Here is a 14,649-nt window from a genome sequence, read left to right as displayed (position 1 = left end):
CAACAACAACAACAACAACAACAACAACAACAACAACAACAACAACAACAACAACAGCAGCAGCAACAACAAACCAAACATTAGCTAGGCATGGCGACGCGTGCCTGTAATCCCAGCTACTCGGGAGGCTGAGGCAGGAGAATGGCGTGAATTCGGGAGGCAGAGCTTGCAGTGCGCCGAGATCACGCCAATGCACTCCAGCCTGGGTGACAGAGTGAGACTCAGTCTCAAATAATAATAATAAATAAAAATATTAATGAATATTATCTTTTTTGGTGGGGGAGAGAGTTGAATACATCAAAGAAATATGAGGTGCTATAATTTGGAAGCCTGCCCCCAGCTGTCTATCCTCAAAACTTTGTTCTCTAGAGCTCTCTCCAGCTCTCTCTCTTTGGTTTTATATTTAGACAGAACAGCATTCTCAATTATCAGAGAAGAGGATCTGGGCTCAGCCATGAGCCTTTGCTGGTCCTCATAGCATGTAGTGATCTTGCTGAGACCCAGACAAGGCTTGGCACTATCTTCAGAGGCATGAAAGGACCAGATCCAAAATAAAAACCACACCTCACTGGAGAATAAGTATAATTATTATGCCTTTTCAGTTTTTTTTTTGCAAGGAAAAAAATAAGTGATGATAGATATATAAAACACTTTGCAAAATACAATATAAATTATATAACGACAAAAATTACCTTCATAACTCTCAAGCACAATCTGGGGTAAAAAGAAATAATAGGCTGGGCATGGTGGCACACGCCTGTAATATCAGCACTTTGGGAGGCTGAGGCAGGCAAATCACGAGGTCAGGAGATCGAGACCATCCTGGCCAACACGGTGAAACACCATCTCTACTAAAAATACAAAAATTAGCCGGACATGGTGGTGCGCACCTGCAGTCCCAGCTACTCGGGAGGCTGAGGCAGGAGAATCGCTGGAACCTGGGAGGCAGAGGTTGCAGTGAGCCGAGATAGTGCCACTGCACTCCAGCCTGGGGACAGAGTGAGACTCCATCTCAAAAAAAATAAAAATAAAAAAGAGAAATGATAATAACTGGGCAGTGAATCTTAAGAGAAATTCATGAGAGGCTGGTCATTGTTGATTTAGAATCAATATGATATCTTATTATAACAAATCATTTTAAAACATTGTAAATTAACATATCATAGCATATTGATATAAACATTGATATGATAATATATACTTTTTTTAACTTTTAAGTTTAGGGGCACATGTGCAGGATGTGCAGGTTTGTTACATAGGTAAACGTGTGTCATGGGGGTTCGTTGTACAGATTATTTCATCACCGAGGTATTAAGCCTAGTACCCATTAATCCTCTCCCTCCTCCCACCCTCCACCCTCCAACAGGCTCCAGTATGTATCCTTCCCGCCTGTGGGTCCGTGTGTTCTCATGATTGAGCTCCTACTTGTAAGTGAGAACATGTGGTATCTGATTTTCTGTTCTTGCATTAGTTTGCTAAAGATAATGGCCTCCAGCTCCATTCATGTCCCTGCAAAGAACATGATCGCGTTCTTTTTTAGGGCTGCATAGTGTGAATTAAAATATAATTAATATTTATGTGTGGATAAAATAGCTACCGTTTATCAAGTACATCAGCACATCCCTGCACTATGTCAAGCACTTTTTATATACTTTTCCACTAAAACCTCCAAAATTTCCAATGAAGGAGGCATTCTTGTTTCCACATTTACACATAGAAAAGTAGAAGGTTGAGAGCTTGAAGGCATGCACTCGAGTTCATATCATACGACCAATAAGGATGGAGGCCAGGATTTGAAACCAAGTCAGCCAGATGGCATACCTATACCACATATATACGTTAAGATTTTCCAACAAAAATTAATAGCAGAGTTGTGGGTTTTCAGTCCCTTAGTTGAGAAGCAAGTTTCATTTGTTGTAGTTTGTTGCAGTTTGAGTTGTGAGCATGATCCAGGATTAATGAGAATTTGAGAACAACTTACACCTCTCAGGGACTCAGCCAACTCCTGAGTGAGCTGCTACGCAGATGTGGTATCCTTAACCCACTCCCCATCACTCCATGTCTTAAAAAACAAATAATACTCGGTATAGGAGATACTGGATAATCATAATCAAGAATATAAGAAAGAACATAAGAAAATTTAAAAGTTACTCATAATCTCACCACCCAGAGCTAATCATTTTGGGAACGGGTCCTTCCAGGCTTTTTTTCCATGCGTGTGCTTTAGCACCTTTGGTATATTTTAATTCGCAACTTGTTGGGATTAAAGTTTTTTAACTTTTAAAAGAAATTTCTTTTTTTACTGTCTTATGGTCTTCTTTCCGTGTGTGCATGTGTGTATGTGCAGGGGGTGGGTGCTAAGTCTAAAATTGTATTCTATATCAAGTAAGAGGATTAAAATATGTAATCAAATATTATTTAGTGTTCACATCCTCTAAATCTTCACTTAAATCTTTGCCTACTTTATTAAAGACTTACAGATATGCTTTTTTTCCCCCACCGCTATTAGGATGTCAAGTTCTTCTTATGTTTTAGGCATATTTAAAAATTACGTAGACACAAATACCGTTTTATTTTAAAAGATGCAAATGGCAAAGGAAAGATAAGGTCTTGCTGTCTGTATCTGTGGATACCATAATCAACAGTTCTACTTATATCTTTGAAACTTTTTTTTCTGTGTACTTATATATAAATACTATTTATTTATTTATTTTTTTGAGACGGCGGCTTGCTCTGTCACCCAGGCTGGAGTGCCGTGGTGTGATCTCGGCTCACTGCAACCTCCACCTCCTGGGTTCAAGTAATTCTCCTGCCTCAGCCTTCCGAGTAGCTGGGACTACAGGCTGGCACCACCAATGCTGGGCTAATTTTTTGTATTTTTAGTAGAGACGGGTTTCACCATGTTAGCCAGGATGGTCTCAATCCCCTGACCTCGTGATCCGCCTGCCTTGGCCTCCCAAAGTGTTGGGATTACAGGTGTGAGCCACCACGGCCAGCCAATACTTTTTAAAAAACATAAATGAAAATATGTTGCCGGATTGTTTGATAAACTGAATTTTAAAAAATTAAGTATATGTTTTGGAGATCTTTTCACATCAGTTCATAAAGAATTTTATCATTTATTTTGCTTTGCATTGCGTTTTATTGTATTCTATACTGTGAATATATTGTAATTTAATGAATCATTCCCTTACAGATGATGTTTATGCTGTTTCCATCTTTTTTGGGTTAGGCATTATAAACTGTAATAAAATTGTATCTGTTAAGACTTTACAGTATAGATTGCTCACCAGCATGATAGGTGTATCTATGTCTTCATGCTTATTCAATGCTCAATATTATAAACATTTTAAAATTTTGTTAATTTGAAGTTTCTAAAAAATAGTAGTCCAGGCGCAGTGACTGATGCCTGTAATCCCAGCACTTTGGGAGGCTGAGGCCAGCAGATCATGAGGTCAGGAGATCGAGACCATCTGGCTAACACGGTGACTCTGTCTCTACTAAAACACAAAAAAATTAGCCGGGCATGGTNCGGATTGTTTGATAAACTGAATTTTAAAAAATTAAGTATATGTTTTGGAGATCTTTTCACATCAGTTCATAAAGAATTTTATCATTTATTTTTGCTTTGCATTGCGTTTTATTGTATTCTATACTGTGAATATATTGTAATTTAATGAATCATTCCCTTACAGATGATGTTTATGCTGTTTCCATCTTTTTTGGGTTAGGCATTATAAACTGTAATAAAATTGTATCTGTTAAGACTTTACAGTATAGATTGCTCACCAGCATGATAGGTGTATCTATGTCTTCATGCTTATTCAATGCTCAATATTATAAACATTTTAAAATTTTGTTAATTTGAAGTTTCTAAAAAATAGTAGTCCAGGCGCGGTGACTGATGCCTGTAATCCCAGCACTTTGGGAGGCTGAGGCCAGCAGATCATGAGGTCAGGAGATCGAGACCATCTGGCTAACACGGTGACTCTGTCTCTACTAAAAACACAAAAAATTAGCCGGGCATGGTGGCGGGCGCCGGTAGTCCCAGCTACTTGGGAGGCTGAGGCAGGAGAATGGTGTGAACCTGGGAGGGGGGGCTTGCAGTGAGCCCAGGTCGCCCCCCTGCCCTCCAACCTGGGCAAAAAAGGGAGACCCCGTCTAAAAAAAAAAAAAAAAAAAAATAGTATCTTGATCTTTCACTTTGCATTTTCTTGAATGCTAGTGAGTTGAGTATATTTCATGTGCTGACTGATTATTTTTCCCCTTGAATTGTTGTTGCCTTAAGTTGTTTGCTTTAAATCTTATTGTTCACGTAAGTCCTTTCAATAACTTTGTCTCATGTATATTTTCAAGTATTTTTTTTCAATTTACAGTTTGACTTAAAATTTATTTTGATATTTTACTGTGGAGTTTTAAAATGTTTAAGTGACCAAATATGTCCATTTTTATTTCTAACCTGGCCGTGGCCACAAGTTTGGGAAGGCTTGTCCTGCTCTGAGATGATCAGATTATTCTCCTCTCTTTTCTTCAAATATTTTATAGGTTTCCTTAGCTTTTTAATCCTATACAGAGTTTATTTTAAGGTATATTATAAAATATCTCAAAGTATGTATTTCCAAAGAAATAGTCAATTTTCTCAACAAATCCATTACATACTTTGTTGTAGATTTGAACAGTCACTGTTATCAGAGGTTAAATCTATGCATATATCCATAAATGGATATATGCATATGCATGCACATACACATAATTCTGATCCACTGATAATAATTGTTTTACTTCTGGTATTAACTGTTAGATATTTCTTTTATAACTATGTTTGATGTCTTAGAGCAAATCTCTTCTTGCTGTTGCCTTTCAAAAATTTCTTATTTTTTTTTCTCAAATAAACTGAGGTTTAAAAAGTCAAGTTTTATTAAAACCCCTGGGACTTTGTAGGAATGGCATGTGTAATTTATAGGTTAAGTACTAGAAACAACTAGCTTGATAAATCACTATTTAGGAAATCAAGGATGATAGCAGTAATTGGGTATATGCCTGGAGTTGTAGCCCAGAAAGAGGCATATGAAATCTACTGGGTCGAGTACATGTGTATGGCTATGGGGTGGGGCGGGGAAAGAAAGAAAGGAGCTGTTGGTTATAATAAAGATAATCTTCATGGGACAGTGGAACAAACATGTTTATACCTGGCCTCCAGGTTGTCTAACATCTTTGAGCCTCAGCTTCTTCATCTCTAAGATAGGAATAATCACATTTTTGTAAGGATTAAATGAGATGATAAACACGTCCACAGATAATAGGTTCAGTAACTCCTAGTCCTCTTCTTTTCCCTTTTGATGAGGCGTGAGTCATATTTGGTAACAGGTGGTCCCTAAATAGCAGACCACATGGAAGTTTCCAAAGCCATTAGGCAACTGTTACTCATTTTCCTTTTCAATCTCTACTAAAAAGGTACGAAAGGCTCATCAGATACCAGCCAACAGTGGGTAAGTACCCAAGGTTACTCTGAGTTAGTTGTACAGTAGGGACAAGCATTCATCGCCAAATAGAAATAGGCCTAAAGTCAAGTTTGTTACATTGTAAGTGCTCCAAAAACACTAGCCATCATTACAGCTTATAAATATTCAGATCCATTATTCCCACACTTAGGCATTTTACTGTAAATAATGAGTAGCCTCCAAAACAATCCAAAGGAAGGAAAATATTTTCTTTCTTTAGATGAAGGATTTCACAGTAGTGTTATGCACACAGATTTTCATAGTCATGTTATTTATAATATAAAGATTATAACTGGCTTAATTTTCTAATACAAGTGGAGAAGGTTTATATTACTATACTATGTATATAGTAAATTACTATATACTCACTTGGGGGAATATTATACAGTCTTTAAAGCAAAATTATGCTGCTATGTAGCCGCTTGAAAATATTTATGCTATTACACTAACTGATAAAAGGCTGAGTATAAACTTATGTATATACTCTGATTATCATGTTGTAAAATCTTTATGCACCTGGACAAGGATGGAAAGAGAACACAAATGATAAAAATAAATGTATTGAGGAGAACAATTGAACTATCATTCAATTAATGTTGAACAGCATTTTCTGGATTTAACTTTTCAGAATCATTTTTTAGAAGCTCCAGACAGAGCAATAAGTCTCAAATAAATAACAAAAGTTCCTTGTGGAACTTTACCTAGGACTGAAAAACCAGCCCAACCAGGCAGGAGGAAACAAGATTGGCTTCCTAAAGAGGGTGTTTCCAGAAATACAAAAGGCAGAATAGTTTATGGGGTATTTTCCAGTCATTTCACATCATCTGTGAAATGGGGATATTGCCTGGGGTTACTTGACCATATTTTATGAGAATCAACTGATTGATTGATGCTTTTGTACCGCTTAAGAGGCCAAGGGGAAGGAGATACAAGTTGAGGATACTCAATGCAGTAGTTCAAACTGAGGTGTCAGAAGGATTGCTGATAAAGAGATATACTAAGTATTTGAGGGTCTGTGTATCCATTAATCATTGCTGCACAAACTAAGTGAGAGCTAGGAGAACCCAATACATACATTTTACAATATTACAGTGGCTTAATTCACTTTGAATTCAACTTCTTCTCTAGTGATCTAAGGTAGCTGAACACAGCAAACATCAATCAGTCAGAGGAATTGTACTCATAAGAGAAGTACTCCAACAGTGAAACGAAAGAACATATCTTCCCTCACCAGCAGGAGAAAAGAAAGACATTATTCTCCCTTCATGAGTTCCAGAGAACCTTTTGCTATGCTCTGGAAGAATAAAAGTCACAAAACAGTTTTATTTATTCTAAATTTCTGGGGATAAATGATACATTTTATTTTAACAAAAATTGGACACCTCTTTCTGTTTTATCTAAGAATAATGATCCAAAACTCATTAAGTAAAGCTTGACTTACTAGTTATTCTGAAACATATCAGCATTATCTGCCTAATAAAATAGAAATTCAAAGCGCTAAAATCATAAGGCTGCAAAACTGTTATTGGGGTAATGGTTGCTGTTGTTGTTACTAATCTTATTTGTGTTTATCGAAAACTTTTAACTACTCCACACACAAGTGAGAACTCTCATGCAACTCACAAGCCACCAGATCCAGTAGTAATCCATTTCCACATAGTGAATAAAGGTTCACTAATTTCTTTCTTTTCAGAAAGAAACTCTTAATAATTCTACAAAGATCTTTCCCTCATAGAGGTATGAGGACATGAAGACCATGAGTCACCTTACCGATATGGAAACAGAGGCCCAGAGAGCCCTGGGAATATAAACATGTTCCCAAGATCACAGAGTCCCAGATGAGCTCCCACTGTGACTCGGCCCACAGGATAGAAGGAATGGAACCAGGAAAGCAGAGACCTGTGAAATGCACCTGCTAGCTCCTCCCCCTTGATCTGGACAGAGATGTGGGATATCCGTTCACCATTCATTAGATGCTCTGGAAGCCTTGCTAATTAGATGAAAATAAAGGAAACGAAAAACAGTCTGTTCCAACATCTCCTATTCAGGTTTGGCTTTTTTGAAGCGTGTAAAATTCTAACCCTGGGTGGAGCATTTTGCTTCTGCCCTGCACTTCTGTTATTCTTCAATTTAATCCAATTAGAGTAGAGCACATTCAATCTGGTTCAAGTCAACTTGACACAATCTTGCTAACTGTTTCTGTCGTATGCTGTAGCAGATAAAAGACAAATGCCACTCTTCCTGGTCTTAAATAATTTATATGTTTTTTTAAAAAGTACCTTGAGTACACAGAATTGAACTAATCACAATCCTTGGTTCATGACACACTGTCACACCATCGTCTTTGAGCCTTTGTTTAATTAATTTGCTTAACAACACAGGGACACAACTACTGACTAACCTAAGAACAATAGGGATAACCTGGTTCTTACCTTTGGGCTACACCCCTACCTCCTCATTTAGCATCTTCCACTGTGCTATAACTTTGACTTTTGTATTTATATTCACTGCTCTCCTTTTTGTTCTAGTTTCAGTACACACAAACACACGCCTAACAGTAAACCTATATTGTTTGCTTTTAATGTTTTTGAATAGACTTTGGAGGAAGAATAAAACATATTTATTCAACGTATATTTAATGGGTACCTTCTCTGTGCCCAGCAGTGTTAGGTGCTAGAGAATAAAACATAAAAAACAAACACAAACAATATTACAGATCATGGGAAATATTACAGATCATGGGAGAGGCACTCTTGTAGGTTAAATTATTTGTTCTAAACGAGAAAACTAATTGCTGATGAAGGTAGATAGTCTGGGCTTCTCTCAAGCTCATGGTGAAAATGTCTTCAATAGTGTCCATAATGATAAAAATCTCGGGGGGCGACCTCTTAGGCTAACCTCAAGTCCTGAGAGAGAAAATTCAGTGCCAGAGGTATGGAGGATTTAGCTTAAAGTAGGAATCAGTCATCATTTTAGGTTGTCTGAAGGATGGAGAACAGAGAAACGACAGAGAGAGATGACTGCAGGGTCCTGCTAAGATGTCCCTTGCCCTCTCTGAAAGGATAAGCTACCAACACAGGCACCGGAGGCCTGATCCTGGGTCTGCTGGAGTAGAAGAACATAGTGGAGTGGGTCGCACTACCTGAGTTCAGCCACAGCCTCATGAGTGCCTGCTTTGCGTGTTCCTTGCCTTCTTTTAACTACAGTTACAACCCCTGGATACTCTGCTGCCTGAGCACCGGTCTGCCTGCTGAGCTTATCTTCCTCCTTCCCAGACCACCAGAGAGAGGTGAAGCTCCCACGTTCTTCCTCACCCATAAGCTGGCTGTAATCCGGAGGACCTAGGGTTCCTTCTCGTGGTACCCCCTCCCCACCTGGAGTTTTCTCCTTTCATGCCTAAAACACAAGTTTCGCATTTTGAGGAGTCCTTGGGAATCCAGAGTATCTCAAGAGCTTGATAGGATATTGGATGGGGTAGCAGAAAGTGTTTATCAAAGACCACTCAGTCTGTAGGTAGGGTTGCCAAAAAGAATACAGAGGGCCCAGTGAAATTTGGATTTCAGAGAAAAGTATGTCCCAAGTACTGCTATATAGTAAAAATTAATCATTATTGCTTGGAAATTCACACTGAACTGGGCATTCTGTATTTTTATTTGCTAAACTGAACAAGTTTATATTTGTGGGAGTGGGGTCAAGGTCATGGCAGTTGCCAGACTTTGCCTCTGTTTGGGCGGTTTAAGATGGGGAAGTGGGAAAGAGAGGGAGAGAGAAGCAAAAGAAATGCAACGATTCTTTAGAAGCAACGTCCATTCACAGACCTCTCTCTCCACTTTCAATCCTTTGTGTCTGAGGGCTGTGTGTGTCTGTGTGTGGCACACATACGTACCTCCCTGTGTGTTTTGTAGGACACGAAGATTGATATGGAGGAGAACTGCTGATAGTGACACTGATTAGATATTGAATAAACAACATGAGAAGATTAAAAACTGGAAAAATGCAGTTAGTTTAAAATCAGCACAAATGACTCCATTCATGTAAACTGCCTCTCCTTCATGTACAATTGCCACACAGCGCAGTCACAGTTATACTTGTTCCCAGCCAATTTTTACATGTTTTCAGAGAACGATAAAATGTTACCCAAGGGGTCTAAGACATCGCGTAATCCAACCTCAGCATTTACCGATTAAATAACTGAGACTCAGAGAAAGTGACCAACTAGGGGTCCAACTGCACTTCAATATTAATAATAGAAAAATGTTTTGTAGGAGCCTTCTGAGGGCTGGGCATTTTTGAAGTTCTCTACTTCACATTTAATTCTCACAATGACCCTATAGTCATCCTCATTATTCAGGTGAGGCAAGTTGAGGCACAGAGAATTATGTAATTTACCTAACGTTCAGGATCATGTGGCTAATAAGTAGAGACGACTATTAAGAACCCAGCTAGTCTGGCCCCCGAGACCCACCCACTCAACCAGGACACCCTTTGGCTTCTCGAATGAGTTTATGTCACTAAACATGTTCATACATGTAAACTTTCAGAGCTTACTGCTGCTGTAGCATAATTTCGTCCTTAATCACGGGGTCACTCAAATACAGCTTATAGAAAGTTGGTCGGCCATGGTTGACATGGATGATGATTTGAGAGTAAAAGCAGTTATCTCCTCACTTATAAACAAACCCTGTCACAGCGAGTCTCTTGCTGTAATCACAGAACAATTCTGTTGCATTTATTTTTTTGAAATATGTTTAACGGAATACATAATACCACGATCTACTATCAGAGCAAATATTCACAGTGAGATAGAAACAGTTTTATGAGTTTACAGTTTGAATTGTTTTGGAAAGAGGAGGAGGAGAAGAAGATGATGAAGGAGAAGGGAAAACAGCAAAAGAGAGAGAGAAATCAAAATAGAGTCAAGGCCCTTTTTCATTGCTGGTGACAAAATAAAAGGCGTTCTCTTAAGGAAAGACCCTCTCGTTAGCCTGCCTCCACCTCAGTGCTGGCACAGCTGTAGGAGTAATTACCTCCGGAAAGAATAACCACCATTCAAACATTACATTTTCTAAGTTTTACATTCCACTTGTTTTTTTTTTTTTTCTCCTGTCTGTCAAGAGACTATCAATGCTTGCATCTCAGATTCCAGATTCCCTGTTTATCAACCACGGGAGGATTAAGGATGCCCGCTTCCGCTTTGATATCATGTTTTCCCGAAGCTACCTTTCCTTATGACACAAAGGCCTGCACAACTTTAAAAAAAGTGAGGCTGGAATTCTCTGAAGCTCCAGGATCAGGGTCTTCGGGGTCTACTTAGGAGACACCAGGACTCCACAAATCCACTGAGATGGAAGTTGGGAGCGCTGCAAAAATTGTCTTCCCTCTCCACTGCACTTTAGCTGAAGGAGGGATTGATGAGCATTTTGCAAGTCTACTATCCAGTATATCACCAAATCCTGTTAGAGACAAACCAGCACCACCAGACCCTCCACATTTAAACTGGCCAGTAAGCATTTGATATGAATGCAGCTTCATACAAAACAAATCTACATCCTCTCTTCTTCAGAAAGGTGGCAGTGTTGCCTTACGGTTTTGACCAAATACAAAGCAGTGGTGAGGTCTCTAGCTAATTAACAGATAACTGCCTCACCTCACCATGAAAAGGAAGGACTTAATCCACTGCCGACCCCGGTGGCTGGCAGACTCATCCCAGAGCTTCAGGGACAGTGAGGCTCGTGACCGCCTAAGCTCTTGAATTTTCAACTTGCGTCAACAGTGAAGATCCTAAGAAAATCTCCAGCTGACCCCACAGGCATCTAAAATCCGAGGGCATCTAAGAAAGTCAGAGATGAACCTTACCTCCCAGCATCTACATTTTTCCTTTTTGAACCATCCATCCCAAGTGAAACAATTGAGTTCGCCCCATGTAGAAGGGCTAAGGAAAACTTAGCTTAGCAAACTATGCCAGCGTCTTTCTGACACCTGTTATGTCTAATGCTCACATCGGAGTTCTCATAAAAGTAATCAATCTAAGTAGAAGTCCTACAGTATTGAATGTGTTGTTAATCAGTTTTCTAAAATCAACATTATACACAGAGCTACTGAAAAATAACTTCAGAAGTCAAGTGTTGCTTTGTCCAAACACGGAGGCCCACACAGACACCTTCCATGGGCGCGTGTACAAGCTCTTTTGGAGAAGCGGTCAGAGCTCCCGTCTCTCCCTTCCACTCACCTCCACTCAGCGTCCTTTGAGAAGTTTCTCCATGTGCCACTAACACAGAAATTTTGGGGGAAATTCTCTATTTATAAATATCAGATGGTTTGGGAAAAAATATTTGTGGCACTGGGCTTTCTTTTTTTTTTTCTACAGTGATGTCATTTTAAATACTTGGTGTGCTCCAAATTTGCTATTTTTACTTCCCCCAAGTGACTTTTTTTGGGAAATACATTTGTTTGGATTAGCTACATTTTAAGTGACCCCTGTACCTAACACAACATCAGGTTCATCTTCTCAGCGATTATAACTGATACTACGCAGCTTCCAAACTTGAAATCCCTTATTTGTTCATTTCCAAAGTTGCTCCCTCCGAATGTACCCCTTCAAAATTTCTAGTCATAGATGCAGAGAAAATAAGATAAAATAAAATAAAAGGATTGGCCTTTTCACAGATGAACAACCACACTCAACCACCCAAAGCACTTACAACGGAAGACACGAAAGGCCCCCAAAGTCAAATAAAATTCTTCGCTTCCACAATGTGCTTTTGGGGAACAAAGTTGCGGGAGACCTGGCAGGCTTTGAAACATTTATTGGAAAGCAGTTCTAGAGTTGAGAATTGCAGAAGAGGAAAGTTTAAGAAGGAATGCTAAATGCCTTCGCCCTACCTGATCTGAACTTGCTCCTAATCAGCAAGGAATGCTCAGACCCCAGGAGTGTCATGTTGAGTCTCAGCAAGCCGCTGGTCCCTTGGCCAGGCGCCCCCTGTTCGCCACCAGCAACAGGCTCCCGGGAGCCCAGCTGACCGCAGCTAACAACCCAGAATTCATCCAACTCTCCGTGAGCTCCCCTGGGTAGGAGTACAGTGGCAGCCAGTGTCCCCAGAAAACTGGCGCCTCCCCCCTCGCAGTGCGGGGCTAATTAACTCTTAGCCGGCGGGACCCTCCTCCTCCTCGGAGGTTGGCCAGGAGCAGCGGCATCCCAGGCGTTCCTGGCTGATGTCATAGGCTGCCGGCGATTGCGGAGAATCGCCACCACGCCTTTATGAAGGTCCCAACTTTGCCATCTGATACTCTTTACTACTGACAGGCGCTCAGCCAATCAGGAGCGGCGAGCGGGGCCTGGGGACCTGGAGCCGCCGGAGCTGTCTCGGGAGCCGGCTCTTAACTCTTTGCAGCGGGCCCAGCAGCCGCCGAGGCCCACAGGGCGGGAGCAAGGCCGGGGGTCGGGAATCTGGGAGAAGGGCGCGAGCTAAGGAGCGATGCCCAGAGGAAAGACGGAAGGGCTGCGACGCCGCGGGGCTTGCAGGTGGTGGGCGGGGCTGCGGCGGCCGCTGGGAGCTCCGAGGGCCTGGGGATGGGCGTGCGCAGCCGGGGCTTTCCCGGCCCGGCTTCTGCCTGCGAAAGGGAAGCGGCCGGGATCTCCCGCCAGCCGGCTTCAAAGGCTGCGCGAAAGGGCGTGCGCGCCCGCGGGACGACTCGCGCCGGGCAATTTGGAAATAAGCTGGACCGCTGAGAGGAAAAGCTTCCGACGGACCGGAGCCCACGCATTCTCCTGGGTTGCAGGGGGCTCAGGGTACTGGCAGAGACGATTCTGTATCTCGCAGCTCCAATACGGGACTGAGATGCATTTCCACGGGGAAAATGGAAAGACTTTCATTTTTCTAGGATATGCTTTTTTGGGAGACAAATGTGACTCGGTGCATCTGGAGATCCAGCTGCGACACAGCGCTCACACCTCACAACCCCGAGGGAATGGGAAAAGATACCTGAGTCGGAGCGAAAAACTTACCGGGCTCTAAACAGGGAGGGGCTCTGGAGCAGGGGGCAAGTCAGACCTCGGGTTAGGCTTAGCTTGGGGAAGGCTCAAAAACTCTGCCTACGAATGAGTCTGTCCTTAGGGGAAAATCCATTCCGTAACGACCCAGAGTTATTTGTGCATCTGGCCGAGGTGTTACAGGCACACGGATCAATGAAATAAAACCGAGACCCATCTCTCAAGAAGCTGGTTTAATAGTTGGTGGCTCAGAACATAAAACCCACTCTATATACGTATATAATTAGGGTTTATTTGCACCTTCATATGCACGTGGGCCCCGGGTGTCATCTATCACACACAAGCCTGCCTATGTCTCTACTATGAGTCCTTAAAAAAATCAGTCGGTGACAGATGGAGACCCGAGGTGACAATAGCTCATGGGGACAACCTCTAATGTCCTGAGTCCCGGCCTCTGCCCCATGCCCTGTTGCTGAAAACACATTAGAGGGGTTAACCCTTGAGCTTACTCTCTGGATCTGAGTGGGTCGCTTTTGTAAATAAGGTCTTCAGGGATAGACACGTTCTTGCTGATGTGTCAGAGACCAGGAAGAACAATCCGTCCATGTTCTCTTTGGGGATGTAGTCCTGGCCTGGGCGCCCGACTCTAGGCTGATTTGGGGTGCGGGAGCATCTCAGCGGTTATGTAACGTCATTTTCCCATTCCTGCTATAACAAATTACCACGAATTTAGTGGCTTAAAACAACACACATTTATTATCTTGCCGTTATGGAGGTCAGAAGTCCAAAGTGGGTCTCAGTGGGTCAAAATCAAGGTGTCGGCAGGGCTGTGTCCGTTTCTGGAGGCTCTAGGGGAAAATCGATTTTCTCACTTTTTCCAGCTTTTAGAGGCTGCCCCAGTTCTTGGCTTGTGGCCCCTTCCTCCATTTTTGAAGCCAGGAATCATGGATCAAGTTCTTAGTGCATCTTATCGCTTTAACGCTCCCTTCCCCACCTTCTGCTTCCCTCTTCTACATTTACCTTACTGCAAAAATAAACTCTATCATAAAGTCAGTTTATTATCCTCCCTAATGTCATCTACTGCCTGGATTCCCTTTGCTGTATAATGTAACCTATTCACAGATTCCTGGGATTAGGACATGAACATGGGGGGAGAGG

The 14,649-nt window shown here is 41.5% G+C and overlaps 1 protein-coding gene and 1 long non-coding RNA gene across 4 annotated transcripts in view; one reads left to right on the top strand and one right to left on the bottom strand.

Annotated features, from left to right (window-relative positions):
• LOC108542399 (uncharacterized) overlaps positions 1-7,521 on the top strand; it is a 37,330-nt gene extending 29,809 nt beyond the window's left edge. Inside the window, exon 3 of the long non-coding RNA XR_001889267.1 lies at positions 7,195-7,521. This is a non-coding gene — a long non-coding RNA (uncharacterized LOC108542399). The remainder of the gene's footprint in view (positions 1-7,194) is intronic.
• The window catches only part of MYOCD (myocardin), a 120,494-nt gene extending 107,759 nt beyond the window's left edge, over positions 1-12,735 (bottom strand). For 2 of the 3 annotated variants that reach the window (XM_017892393.1, XM_017892392.1), the window contains exon 1: positions 12,384-12,735. Coding sequence is in view for 1 of the 3 variants with exons in the window: in XM_017892392.1 (XP_017747881.1) it covers positions 12,384-12,438 (55 nt within the window). In the remaining 2 variants the exon portion in view is untranslated. The remainder of the gene's footprint in view (positions 1-12,383) is intronic. The other variant, XM_017892394.1, reaches the window with a different exon arrangement.
• Positions 12,736-14,649: the final 1,914 nt, after the last annotated feature.

This window comes from Rhinopithecus bieti, unplaced genomic scaffold (assembly GCF_001698545.2).
Source record: "Rhinopithecus bieti isolate Rb0 unplaced genomic scaffold, ASM169854v2 scaffold_20098, whole genome shotgun sequence".
Classification (NCBI taxonomy): Eukaryota; Metazoa; Chordata; class Mammalia; order Primates; family Cercopithecidae; genus Rhinopithecus; species Rhinopithecus bieti.
The sequence above is the reverse complement of the archived record's forward strand: the minus strand, read 5'-3'. Positions and strand labels throughout refer to the sequence as shown.